Below are 13,166 nucleotides of genomic sequence, written 5' to 3' on the forward strand. Positions count from 1 at the left end.
CAACACTGTATGTTGGTTCAGCTATATTCCCAGATGTGGAGCAAACTCACAACCCTATTGCAGCTGGTTGCCTTACAATTGTACATTGAATTGTTTTCTTTTTAGACCTGTGTTTTTTCATGTACATTGATTGGTTGATTATCTTAAGCTACACCAACATAAGTAACATACATTTTTCTAAAGTAATCCAATCTGTTATTAGTTTGACTTTTTGCATCTGTACTGAGATGGCTGTACACTTGTATTACAATGATGAGACTGCTTATCATTTTTCTAAGGAGTCGAGGAGTTCTTGTTTATCAAATCAGATCAATGATCACTCACACCACCAAAGTAGAAGAAGAGAGGATGAGAAGTGGAGTACAATAAAGTTGACCATTGCGATGTAGATTAGTTGTCCTTGGCTGGGAAGCTGATCCTAGATCTGTGCCTACAGGCAAGTAGCAGGGAAGATATGAGGGGAGGGGTTCTCAATTGTAGACACCTTTAGTTAGTTAATGAGTGCAGGGCTGGATAGATGGGGGTATAAAGACAAGCAGGGAGCTGTGGCTGACTCTACTGTCACTGTCTTATAGTCACCATGTCTTTCTCAGGGAAATACCAGATGGAGTCACATGACAACTTTGAGTCTTTCATGGAGGCTGTTGGTAAGTCTTGAAGTTGGGTTTGTACATTTGATTAGACTTGGGGTGTTAATTTCAGAAGTCATAGTCCTTTCAGTAATGATGTTCAATGGTGACTGCGAATGCAATGGGAACTTGCAATGGTGTTAGATTTAACAAATTATATATATTTTTTTTTTTTGAATAACTTTCACTGAATGTTAATTTAAGACTTAACACCGCTAGTTTGGTTTGGGCTAACTATTTTGAACTTCCAGCACCAATGGGATTGTTAATTGATTTGCCTAGGCATTAATAATTTATTGTGTCATTGAGATTCAAACCTATGCTCTTCTGTCCTCTATCCGTGGAATTAATCCACTGTGCCACCAGGATGGAGTTGTCATGTATTAGTTTTGTAACTCATTGACAGTGGATACATTTAGTCTCTTCAGACCATTTCAACAGGAATAAGCACTCTTTAAGATCAGGTGTGGCCAACTACTGTGTTCAACACACTTAAGAGAAGATGGCGTTTGTTGAAGCTGAGAACGGAATGTGTTTTGATTAATGTTTTTGTATGGCAAGTTCTTAGTGTTTTGAGAACATGACTAACTAACTATGAGAACCTACAGAACATTATAATGAAGTACTGACATTCCCACAGGAGAATATTTCAAGTCAGCTGAACAACTTGAGAACATTCCCAATGTAAAATGACTAATGTTCCTAGAACTTTACCTTAAATTAAATGTTTGAACTTTCAGGAAATATTCTGATCAAATAATGAAATGCCAAGAAAATAAAATTGTCAAATTCCTTAATGAGAATGTTCCAAAGCCAAGCAACTGTCCTGCACCATTGCCAGAATGTGGTATGCAAAATAACCAAGCCCTAAAACGTATGGTCCTCAGAATGTTATGTGCTAGCCATCATTGTGTTGCCATATTATAGTGCATCAGCACTTTACTTCAGTAGTAATAATTCAGTGTTCATGTCCCACTTCACTTTTTGTAGTACTAAAAAGCACCGTATATGACTCTCTCGCTGCCGCAAACATGTAGGTCTCCCTGATGAGCTTATCCAGGAGGGCAAAGACATCAAGAGCATCTCTGAGATTGAGGAGACTGGAGACCACTTCAAGGTGACTGTCACCACGGGGACAAAGATCCTCACCAACTCCTTCACCATTGGCCAGGAGACGGAGCTCGAGTCGCCGACCGGGGAGAAGGTCAATGTGAGTGGCGCATGTCACAACCCAACCATGAGTTTCATACATGTAGCCTGGGTTTATCCATCTCCCTACATATACAGCCAGTATCTAACTAAACTATAAGTTCAGCTGATGTGGGGTCACTATTGTTAGTTCAGGTCCCAGTGATGTTGTGGGAGGACTGACTTTCGTTGGTAGATTCTCCTCTGCTCTCCAGGGACTGGGCGCACAGTTACGTCTCAAATCATCTCACACACCTGATGCACACTGTCACACTTTTTTTTCTTCTCCATATATGGCCATCCAACTTGGGCCTGTTAAATTGGTCCTAGTTGACTGTAGTTGGTGACCACTGCTTTCAGATCTAACCATTGACCTCTCCTGTTTCAGTCTGTGGTGACGCGGGAAGGTAACAAGCTGACGGCCATCCTGAATGGGATCGAATATGTCACAGAACTTACAGACGCAAACACCCTCGTCAACGTGAGTCTGGGGCATATGGCTGGGGGTTTCACGAAGCGACGCAATTTCAGGGTTAATTTATATCATTAATAAAATGGGTAGTCTATGACAGTGCCGTGAACGCAATTCAACAGTTTGCTGCCGCCAATGTTCTAATTACATGCTGACCCCACGCTCGCGTCGCAAAATAAATGTACGTGCATTTCACTGCTTGCGCGCCTCAGCAAGCATCTGCGTGGCCATGTGCTAAAATAGAAATTGGTTCTATTTGATGTGCTGCAAGTCTGGCCTCTCCAATCTCCTCATTGGTTCTTAGGAGCATATACCCATGTGGGTGATTGAAAGAGGAACTTTAAGGTCCACACTCTGGTCAGTTGTAACGTTGGTTGTCAACCGCCATATAAAGGAGGCGAGATGATGAGAAACATTTGGTTTTCTGTGGCTTAATTGTCAGATTTCAGGTAAAATAACAACCCAATGTTTATATACTAGGACAAGCTAGCTAGCTAAATTGCCATAAATATGAAATGCTTTTTGCCCCAAATATAACTGTTTCGGGGTTTGTTTTGATATTTCAACCTGCATGTCCTGATCGCTTCTAGTGTGGGTGAACAAAATCAATGTGAGAACGAGCGCGTCCGGTTTGGTAAGCATAGTGTACTGGCATGGATTTATTGAGTGTAATGATTACAGATGCTTTCTCTTTTCAGACCATGACTCTGTCTGGCATGTCATACAAGAGGACCAGCAAACGAATGTGAAGATCTACTGCACTCTTTGGATTAATAAAATGTGAAAGGCATTGAATGGTCTGGTCTCAGCATTTCATATCAATGGGTAGAACTTCAGGGGGAAATTGAAGTTTGTAATAATGAGGCAAGGTTTGAATGTGGGATTCAATAGAATAGCGTAGTTCCGTGAACATTACACTCGGGCCAAAATGGATTTTCTACATTTTAATGTGACTGCTTTATAGCAAATGTCAACCCAGCAGTGTAGAAATGAAGGCTTTGCTAGTTCCATCTAGTCTATTGCAATATGGGTCAGAATCCTACCACATTGGGTGCATCAGTTTAAAAGCAGATTCCTCAATTTCCAGTGATTTTTGAAAATCAAGTTTCAGGCAATGTTTTTGGACATTGCTTTCACTAGTTCCACCCCAGTGTAGCTGACAAGGGGCTAAAGGTGCACCATTTGAGGGTGACTGGTTTCCCAGCTACAGTGTGGTTGGAAAAGCTAAGGACCCTGGGACTAAACACCTCCCTCTGCAACTGGCTCCTGCACTTCCTGACGGGCCGCCCCCAGGTGGTAAGGGTAGGCAACAACACGTCTGCCACACTTGGGCCCCTCCTGTACTCCCTGTTCACCCACGACTGCGTGGTTAAACATGACTCCAACACCAAGTTTGAGGTGCACCACAACACCAGTGGTAGGCCTGGTCACTGACAATGATGAGACCTGGCAGTGTGGTGCCAGGACAACCTCTCCCTCAATGTGAGCACAAAGGAGCTGATTGTTGACTACAGGAAAAGGCAAGCTAAACAATCCCCCATTAGCATAAGTCACTAATGTGCAGGTATGTCGCAGGTTTCTCAAGTTGAGGGAGTGGGCAATTGGCATGCTGACTACAGGACTGTCCACCAGAGTTTGTCAGAAAATGAAATGCTAATTTCTCTACCATAAACCACCAATGTCATTGAGAATTTGGCCGGACGTCCAACCAGCCTCACAACCGCAGACCACGTTTAACCACACCAGCCTAGGCCCTTGACATCCGGCTTCTTCACCTGCAGGATCGTCTGAGACCTGCCACCCGGACAGCTGATTAAACAGGAGTATTTTTGTCTGTAATAAAGCCCTTTTGTAGGGAATGACTCATTTTGATTGGCTGGGGCTGGCTCCCTATTGGGTAAGACAGGCTCCCAAGTGGGTGGGCCTATGCCATACCAGGCCCATCCTTGGCTGCGCCCTTGCCCAGTCATGTTAAATCCATAGATTATGGCCTAATTAATTTATTTCAATTGACTGAATTCCTTATATGAACTGTAACTCAGTTAAATTGCTACATGTTACATGTATATTCTTGTTCAGTACAGTTTCTTGCCTCTGTCACTATTGACAACTCCTATGAATGATCTTGGCTATGTTGACTCTCTCCCCACATCAGTGCTTTTTAGGTTTTATGCTGGAGAGCTTCAGGAATGCAAACGTTATGTAAGGGACAGGTGGAGTATCATGCACTCGGTGGTTAGAAAAGTGAAGGTGCAATTCAGGGAGGGAGTTGACTTGTCTGTCCTATGCAAAATGAGTTTAAATGAGTTTTGCTTCAGTAGTAAATCAGTGTTCATGTCTGATTTCACCAACTTTTTGGTGTATATAAAACACAATTCATGACTCTCACACTCATGCATGTAGGTCTCCCTGATGAGTTTATTCAGAAAGGCAAAGACATCAAGAGCATCTCTAAGATTGAGGAGACTGGAGACCACTTCAAGATGACTGTCACCACGGGGACAAAGATCCTCACCAACTACTTCACCATTGGCCAGGAGACGGAGCTCGAGACGCCGACCGGGGAGAAGGTCAATGTGGGTGGAGCATGTCACAACCCAACCATGAGTTTCATACATGTAGCCTGGGTTTATCCATCTCCCTACATATACAGCCAGTATCTAACTAAACTATTAGTTCAGCTGATGTGGGGACACTGGTTAGTTCATGTCCCAGTTATGTTGGGTTAGTAGTTACATTATATCCAAATACTACAGCAGTCAAGTCCCCCCCCCCCACACACACTTGTATGTGGGCTGACTGACGTTCTTTGGCAGAGAATCTGCTCTCCACAATAACTGGGCTCAGGTTTAACTTTATAGCAGTTTACATGTCATAATCAACTCACACCTGTTGCACACAGTCAAATATTTTCTCCATATTGCCATCCGTATTAGGCCTGATAAATTGGCGCTAGTTGACCGTGAACACGCCTATCAGATCTAACATTAAACCGCGCTCTACTGTTTTCCAGTCTGTGGTGATGAGGGAAGGTAACAAGCTGAAGGTCTCCCTGAATGGGATCGAATATGTCACAGAACTTACAGATGCAAACACCCTCGTCAACGTGAGTCCGGGGCATATGGATTGGGGGGGGGTCACTAAATGACACTATTTTAGGGTTAATTTATACGGTTAAAAAAAGGGATAGTCTTTGCTGCCCCCTATGTTCTATTTACAGCTGAAGCCTGCTCTACTGGGGTAGAATTACTGAGTAATGATTAAATGGATCTAGTACATGCTCTTTCTCTTTTCAGACCATGACTGTAGCGGGCATTGCTTACAAGAGGATCAGCAAACGAATGTGACGATCTACTGCACTGTTTGGTTTAATAAAATGTGAAAGCAATGTTCTGGTCTCAAAATATTATTTACATGGGTAGAACTTCAGGGAAATTGAGGTTCTGCAATGAAGTTTCCATTTGAGTTGGAAGAATGTGACCTAACTCAGTGGGATTCAATACAATAGCAAAGTTCATTTAAACAGTATATGCTGCCCAACATATTTCTAAACAATTAATGTGATTACTTGAAATAAAATTTTAGCCCTGCAGTATATACATTAAGGCTTTGCTTTCACTAGTTTCTCACCAGTGTAGCTGACAAGGGGCTGAAGGTGAGGGTGACTGATTTCCCAGTTATGGTATGGTGGGTGGGGAGTAATGACTATGGGTTGATTCCTCTGACAAATTCTGTGACCTCATCTCCAGGTATATACTGTTAGGTCAGTACTTCTGCTGGTGGTTTTTTTCTTGACGCCTGCTTCATTTGGTTTGTTCCTGCTCATTTGCTAGTTCTTCAGGGACTCCTGCATGTGTATTCTCCTTAACTCATCTCGGTCTGCAAAGCATGGCGGGATCATGTCGAAGAGGCATTTCAGTCTTGCAGGTTGTCCCGTGTGTTTCATGTCTTACCTCCCAGATCTTTGCTGGGATGTGTGGGTTCTCTGCAGGTTGACATGCCAGTAGGTCAACACCCCCCCCCCCCCCCCCCTCTCTAGTTGCCATCCCAAGGGCAGACTTGTTCAGATGGTCACAGCGCCAAGGATGTCTCAAGTTCAGGGAGCGTGCAATTGGCATGCTTACTGCAGGAATGGCCACCAGTGGTTGACAGGATTGAATGTTAATTTCTCTACCATTTTAAAGAACTCTGCAGTATGTCGAACCGGTCTCCCCACCGCAGACAGTGTACCCACGCCAGCCCTCCACATCCGGCTTTACCTACGGGATCATCTGAGAACTGCCACCCGGGCAGCTGATGAAACTGGGTTTGCAGAACTGATGCATTTCTGCTCAAATCGTCTTGCGGAAGCTCATCTGCATGGTCGTCGTCGTGACCAGGGTCTTGACCTAACTGCAGTTCGATGTCGTCGCAGACTTCATTGGGCAAATGCTCAATTTCACTGGCACGCTGGAGAAGTGTCCTCTTCACGGGTTTATCAGCGGTTTGCTGATGTGAACAGAGTGCCCCATATTGGCGGTGGGTTTAGGGTATGGGTGTGCAAAAGCTACGGACAAACACAATTGCATTTAATCTATGGCAGTTTGAATGTGCAGAAATCCCATGACCTGGAGGATGTGTCGTTCAATTTATCCGCCATCAACTCATGTTTCTGCAAGAATGCAAGCCCCCATGTTGCAAGGATCTGTACACAATTCCTGGAAGCTGAAAATGTCCCAGTTCTTCCATGTCCTGCATACTCACCTGACATGTCACCCATTGAGCATGTTTGGGATGACAACATTCCACAGGCACTGATGAACAGCATGATCAACTCTATGCGAAAGTGATATTGCGCTGCTTGACTTAAATAGTGGTCAGACAAGATTCTGACTGGTTTTCTGATCCACGCCCCTATAGATGTGTACACACACATACATACATAGAAATTGTTGCATTTTATATTTTTGTTCTAAGATTTTACTGAGTTACAGTGCATTCGGGAAGTATTCAGACAGACCCCTTGACTCTTGACATTTTGTTACATTACAGCCTTATTCTGAAATTGATTACATTTTTTTCCCTCAACAATCTACACACACTGCCCCATAATGACAAAGCAAAAACAGGTTTTTAGAAATGTTTGCACATCCTTATTTACATAAGTATTTAGAACTTTTGCTATAATACTCAAAATTGAGCTCAGGTGCATCCTGTTTCCATTGCTTATCCTTGATGTTTTTACAACTTGATTGGAGTCCACCAACGGTAACTTCAATTGATTGGACATGATTTGGAAAGGCGCACACCTATATCAGGTCGAAGGAATGTCCGTAAAGCTCCGAGACTGGATTGTGTCAAGGCACAAATCTGGGGGCAATGTATAGAGATCCTTGATGAAAACCTGTTCCAGAGCGCTCAGGACCTCAGACTCGGGCGAAGGTTCACTTTCCAACTGGAAACAGCCCTAAGCACACAATCAATGCGGGAGTCGCTTCGGGACTCTGAATGGCCTTGTGTGGCCCAGCCAGAGCCCGGACTTGAACCCGATCTAACTTCTCTGGAGAGACCTGAAAATAGCTGTGCAACGACGCTCCCCATCCAGCCTGACAGAGCTTGAGAGGATCTGCAGAGAATAATAGGAGAAACTCCCCAAATGCAGGTGTGCCAAGCTTGTAGCGTCATACCCAAGAACTCTTCCTCACTTCACATTGGCCTGCTGTCAGAACTCTTCCTCACATGCTTGTTTGGCGTCAATTCCACTTAACGTGCTGTTGTGCGGTTTGTTGCTAACCTTACTTTGCTACCTGCCAACTTGACGGTTTTTACTTTTTAAATGGTTCTTAACTTTTTATATTTACATTTTTTTTCCCTCGCTCAACTTTTTTCATTCAACCTTTTCAACCCGGACGCTTTATCTGGACGTGGTTCGTCAGGACCTCCACCAGCCTAAGCTTAGTAGTAACATTAATATTATGCCTTCTAATTGCAGTTGCTGTACTCATAAAATACAGGAGAACAATCGTCTTACGGCGGGGATAGCTGTGCTGCAACCCAAGCTTCAGACGCAATCATTAGGCAAGGGTAAATTAAGTGTCTGAAAGGATGAAACAGCATCAGTGCCACCAGTAAGTACATATAGTAGTATAAATCCCCTCGCACAGTCCCTGCAGCCGGACAACTTTCTCATGGCTTCTGGAAGGAAATGCTGTAGGAAAGCTCAACCGGTGTCGCTCATTAAACAGACAAACTTTCAACCGGTTCTCCCCATTAAGCAACGGGTCAGAGTCAGAGGCCGAGCTCTGACAAATTGAAAACCCTAGTCATTGGCAACTCCATTACCCAAAGTATTAGACTTAAAACGAATCAACCTGCGATCATACACTGTTTAACAGGGTAATCTGAAGATGGTGCTGGCTGAGGCTAAAACTGGCGAGTGTAGAGAGTATAGAGATATTGTTATCCACGTTGGCATCAACGATATTAGGATGAAACAGTCAGAAGTCACCAAGCGCAACATAGCTTCAGCGTGTAAATCAGCTAGAAAGATGTGTCGGCATTGAGTAATTGTCTCTGGCCTCCTCCCAGTTAGGGGGAGTGATGAGCTCTACAGCAGAGTCTCACAACTCAAATCGCTGGTAAACTGTTTTCTGCCCCTCCCAAAATATGTAATTTGTGGATTATTGGCCCTCTTTCTGGGACTCACCCACAAACAGGACCAAGCCTGGCCTGCTGAGGAGTGACGGACTCCATCCTAGCTGGAGGGGTGCTCTCATCTTATCTACGATCATTGACAGGGCTCTAACTCCCCTAGTTCCACAATGAGATAGGGTGCAGGCCGGCCATTAGCACTGTCAGAGTGTTGTCAGCTCAGCTATCCCCATTGAGATTGTGTCTGTGCCTCGATCTAGGTTGGGCAAAACTAAACATGGCAGTGTACGCCTTAGCAATCTCACTTGAATAAAGACCTCCTCCATTCTTGTCATTATTGAAAGAGATTGTGGTATCTCACATCGCAAAATAGGGCTACTTATTGTCAGATCCCTCACTTGCAAGGCAGTCATAAGTCATTGAACTAATCACTGATCATAATCTTGATGTGATTGGCCTGACTGAAACATTGCTGAAGCCTGATGAATTTATGACCACATCCCGCAAAGGGGACGGTGTTTCAAACATTTACAATAGCAAATTTCAATAAAACATATCTGCGTTCTTGTCTTTTGAGCTTCTAGTCATGAAATCTATGCAGCCTACTCAATCACTGTTTATAGGTACTGTTTACAGGCCTCCTGGGTCATATACAGCATTCCTCACTGAGTTCCCTGAATTCCTTTCGGACTTTGTAGTCATGGCAGATAATATTAAAATGTTTGTGACTTTAATATTCACCCACTACAAAAGGTTTTCGGGTTTTGTCCAACAAATCTCCGGACCTACTCACTGCCACAGTCATAGTCTGGACCTAGTTTTGTCCCGTGGAATAAATGTTGTGGATCTAAATGTTTTTCCTCATAATCCTGGAATATCGGACCACCATTTTATTATGTTTGCAATTGCAACAAATAATCTGCTCAGACCCCAACCAAGGATCATCAAAAGCCGTGCAATAAATTCTCGGACAACCCAAAAATTCCTAGATGCCCTTCCAGACTTTCTCCACCTACCAAGGATGCCAGAGTACAAAAATCAGTTAACCACCTAACTGAGGATTTAACTCAATTTAACATTGTGTAATACACTAGATGCAGTCGCACCCCTAAACAAAAACCCCTTTGTCATAAGAAAATAGCTCCCTGGTAAACCCGAGCTCTGAAACAAGCTTCCAGAAAACTGGAACGAAAATGGCCACACAAACCGGAATCTTCCAACAAGCGTGGAACGACGGTACCGTGCATTATCGAAGAGCCCTCACTGCTGCTCGATCATCCTATTTTTCCAACTTAATTGAGGAAAATAAGAACGATCCAAAATGTATTTTTGATATTGTCGCAAAGCTAACTAAAAAGCAGCATTCCCCAAGAGAGGATGGCTTTCACTTCAGCAGTGATAAATTCCTGAACTTCTTTGACGAAAAGATCATGATCATTAGAAAGCAAATTACGGACTCCTCTTTAAATCTGCGTATTCCTCCAGAGCTCAGTTGTCCTGAGTTGTGCACAACACTGCCAGGACCTAGGATCAAGGCAGACACTAAAGTTTTTTAATACTATATCTCTTGACACATTGATGAAAATAATCACGGCCTCCAAATCCTCAAGCTGCATAATGGACTTTATTCCAATGAACTACTGAAAAAGCTGCTTTCTGTGCTTGGCCCTCCTATGTTGAACATAATAAACAGCTCTCTATCCACTGGATGTGTACCAAACTCATTAAAAGTGGCAGTAATAAAGCCTCTCTTGAAAAAGTCCAACCTTGACCCAGAAAATATAAAATATTCTCAGCCTATAGTGAATCTCCCATTCCTCTCTCAAAAAAAACCACACTGCCTTCCTGAAGACAATGTATAGAAAACGCTTCAGTCTGGTTTTAGACCCCATCATAGCACTGAGACTGCACTTGTGGAGGTGGTAAATTACCTTTTAATGGCGTCAGGCCGAGGCTCTGCGTCTGTCCTCGTGCTCCTCTTAGTGCTGCTTTTGATAGCATAGATCACCACATTCCTTTGGAGAGATTGGAAACCCAAATTGGTCTACACAGACAAATTCTGGCCTGGTTCAGATCTTGCCTATAGCTATGGAACATTGACCTGTTTCCAGACGTGCTACTTTGTCCCAGACCTGCTGTTTTCAACTCTCTAGAGACAGCGGGAGCGGTGGAGATACTCTGAATGATCGGCAATGAAAAGCCAACTGACATTTAGTCCTGAGGTGCTGACCTGTTGCACATTCGACAACCACTGTGATTATTATTATTTGACCCTGCTGGTCATCTATGAACATTTGAACATCTTGGCCATGTTCTGTTATCTCCACCCGGCACAGCCAGAAGAGGACTGGCCACCCCTCATAGCCTGGTTCCTCTCTAGGTTTCTTCCTAGGTTCCGGCCTTTCTAGGGAGTTTTTCCTGACCACTGTGTTTCTACACCTGCATTACTTGCTGTTTGCGGTTTTAGGCTGGGTTTCTGTACAGCATTTTGTGCCATCAACTGATGTAAGAAGGGCTTTATAAATAAATGTGATTGATTGAGGGCTGTAATTGCTGCCAAAGGTGATTCAACAAAGAACTGAGTAAAGGGTCTGAATACTTATGTACATGTGATATTTCATTTTTTTTATTTTTATACATTTCCAAAGATTTCTAAATGTGTTTTCCCTTTGTCATTATGGGGTATTGTATGTAGATTGATGGAAAAAGTCAAGGGGTCTGAATACTTTCCAAATGCACTGTATATTTTGCAGTAAATACAACCATGGTACAGATACTGTAACTAATAAATCAATACGGTGATCAAACAATTTGTATTATTACAATAGTTTGTCTTTACTTTAACCCATTACCCACTATCTCCTTTCCTCCACCATGTTCTGGCAGTTTCTCTTCTCTCTCTTCTCTCTCTCTCTTATTTATTTATATATATATGACCATCTGACTAGGTGGGGTGTCAAGTAGGATAGCATAAGGCCAGGTCAGCAGCTGTCCCTGTGCATTCATGGAGGTCCAGGACAGATGCACATCCCATGAGCCCCGCCATGCCTCCGCCTGCATATACATGTCCAGAGGACCTGTGGGAACACACAGTAGCAGAGGGATTTGGGTAGGGCCAAATGGAATCAGATGAGATCTGAGGAATCATTCATTAGAATTGCAGCTAATGCTGACAGATTATTATTAACACCCTACATTTGCTGCCAGTCATTGCTTTGTAATGTCTATTGCTTTGTAATGTCTAGACCGGGCCAGGCTGGAACCTCGCACAGCACCTGGTAGATCAAATACATTGGGGAGTATTTACCCTCGTTCCTCCTCAGCCAAGTCTCTGAATATCATCTCTCAGGCAGCCTTCCCTGTACAGTACAGCACCAGTGGAGGCAGGCCTGCACGGAGAACAGAGATGAGTTACCCCAATATCCATGCAAATCTCCTGTGCAAGATTTGTGTGATAGTTCAAGTTGCATGTGAATTTTCTGTAGTTCGTGTTCAACACTAATTGATTATAACCACTCTCTCACCAGCAATCAGCAGCAGAGAGTAGAAACAGGAAGAGAGCAAGAAGGCATCTCACCGGTGTTGTTGATGAGCGGCACATGATCGATATCGAGAGTGACCTCTTCCCGGACAACCCAATCTCCTCCACTCCCTCTCTCCTGCTCAGGTCTGCAGGAACACAGCGGACCACCAGCCCCCCCTGAACCACCACAGAATCCTCCAGATCCTCCCTCAGCATTCTTAGCTGGTACCCAGACCGAGCCACCAGGAGAAAGACCGGGCCAGGCTGGAGCCTCGCACACCACCTGGTAGATCAAATACATTGGGGAGTATTTATAGTTACTGTACTTTTCTGACAGTGGTCTGGTTTCTCCACAGATGGATTGATGGACAGACAGAAACAAAGAAAGAACTCACCTGCATTGCCATTATGCAGCCAAAGCCGCGCTGTTGGAGTCAGAAAAGCGGAGGTTGGACATGGACATTAGATCAGCCTGCATCCTCGGACTAGAAAGGAACAAAGAGAAAGAGAGATTAGCGCTGATGAGAAGAGAATATGCAACGAGAGGGATTGTGGGTTTTGCCAATGAGAGATGAGTGTCTTTTATGATGGAAAGGGCATTGCACTCTGGCAGAACTAACACTATCTCGTGTGGATGCTATATTTTGCATGACTAAATGTCTTAAGATACATCCTGAGATATCGATTAGATGTTGATAGTTGGCCAGTTAATATTGTGTCACAG

At 43.7% G+C, this 13,166-nt stretch overlaps 2 protein-coding genes across 2 annotated transcripts; both read left to right on the plus strand.

The window, feature by feature from the left end:
- The first annotated feature begins 580 nt into the window (after positions 1–580).
- LOC139412075 (fatty acid binding protein 1-B.1-like) lies at positions 581–3,079 on the plus strand. The gene is made up of 4 exons (XM_071158871.1): positions 581–647; positions 1,667–1,839; positions 2,206–2,298; positions 2,988–3,079. Exons 1-4 carry the CDS (start codon positions 581–583, stop codon positions 3,036–3,038), a joined length of 384 nt encoding a protein of 127 aa, XP_071014972.1. The 3' UTR covers positions 3,039–3,079.
- Positions 3,080–4,667: 1,588 nt separating this feature from the next.
- LOC139412375 (fatty acid-binding protein, liver-type-like) lies at positions 4,668–5,636 on the plus strand. Its single transcript, XM_071159188.1, has 3 exons — positions 4,668–4,865; positions 5,303–5,395; positions 5,586–5,636. The coding sequence occupies exons 1-3, from the start codon at positions 4,668–4,670 to the stop codon at positions 5,634–5,636; spliced, it is 342 nt and encodes a 113-aa protein (XP_071015289.1).
- Positions 5,637–13,166: the final 7,530 nt, after the last annotated feature.

Source organism: Oncorhynchus clarkii, chromosome 6 (assembly GCF_045791955.1).
Source record: "Oncorhynchus clarkii lewisi isolate Uvic-CL-2024 chromosome 6, UVic_Ocla_1.0, whole genome shotgun sequence".
NCBI classification, from domain to species: domain Eukaryota; kingdom Metazoa; phylum Chordata; class Actinopteri; order Salmoniformes; family Salmonidae; genus Oncorhynchus; species Oncorhynchus clarkii.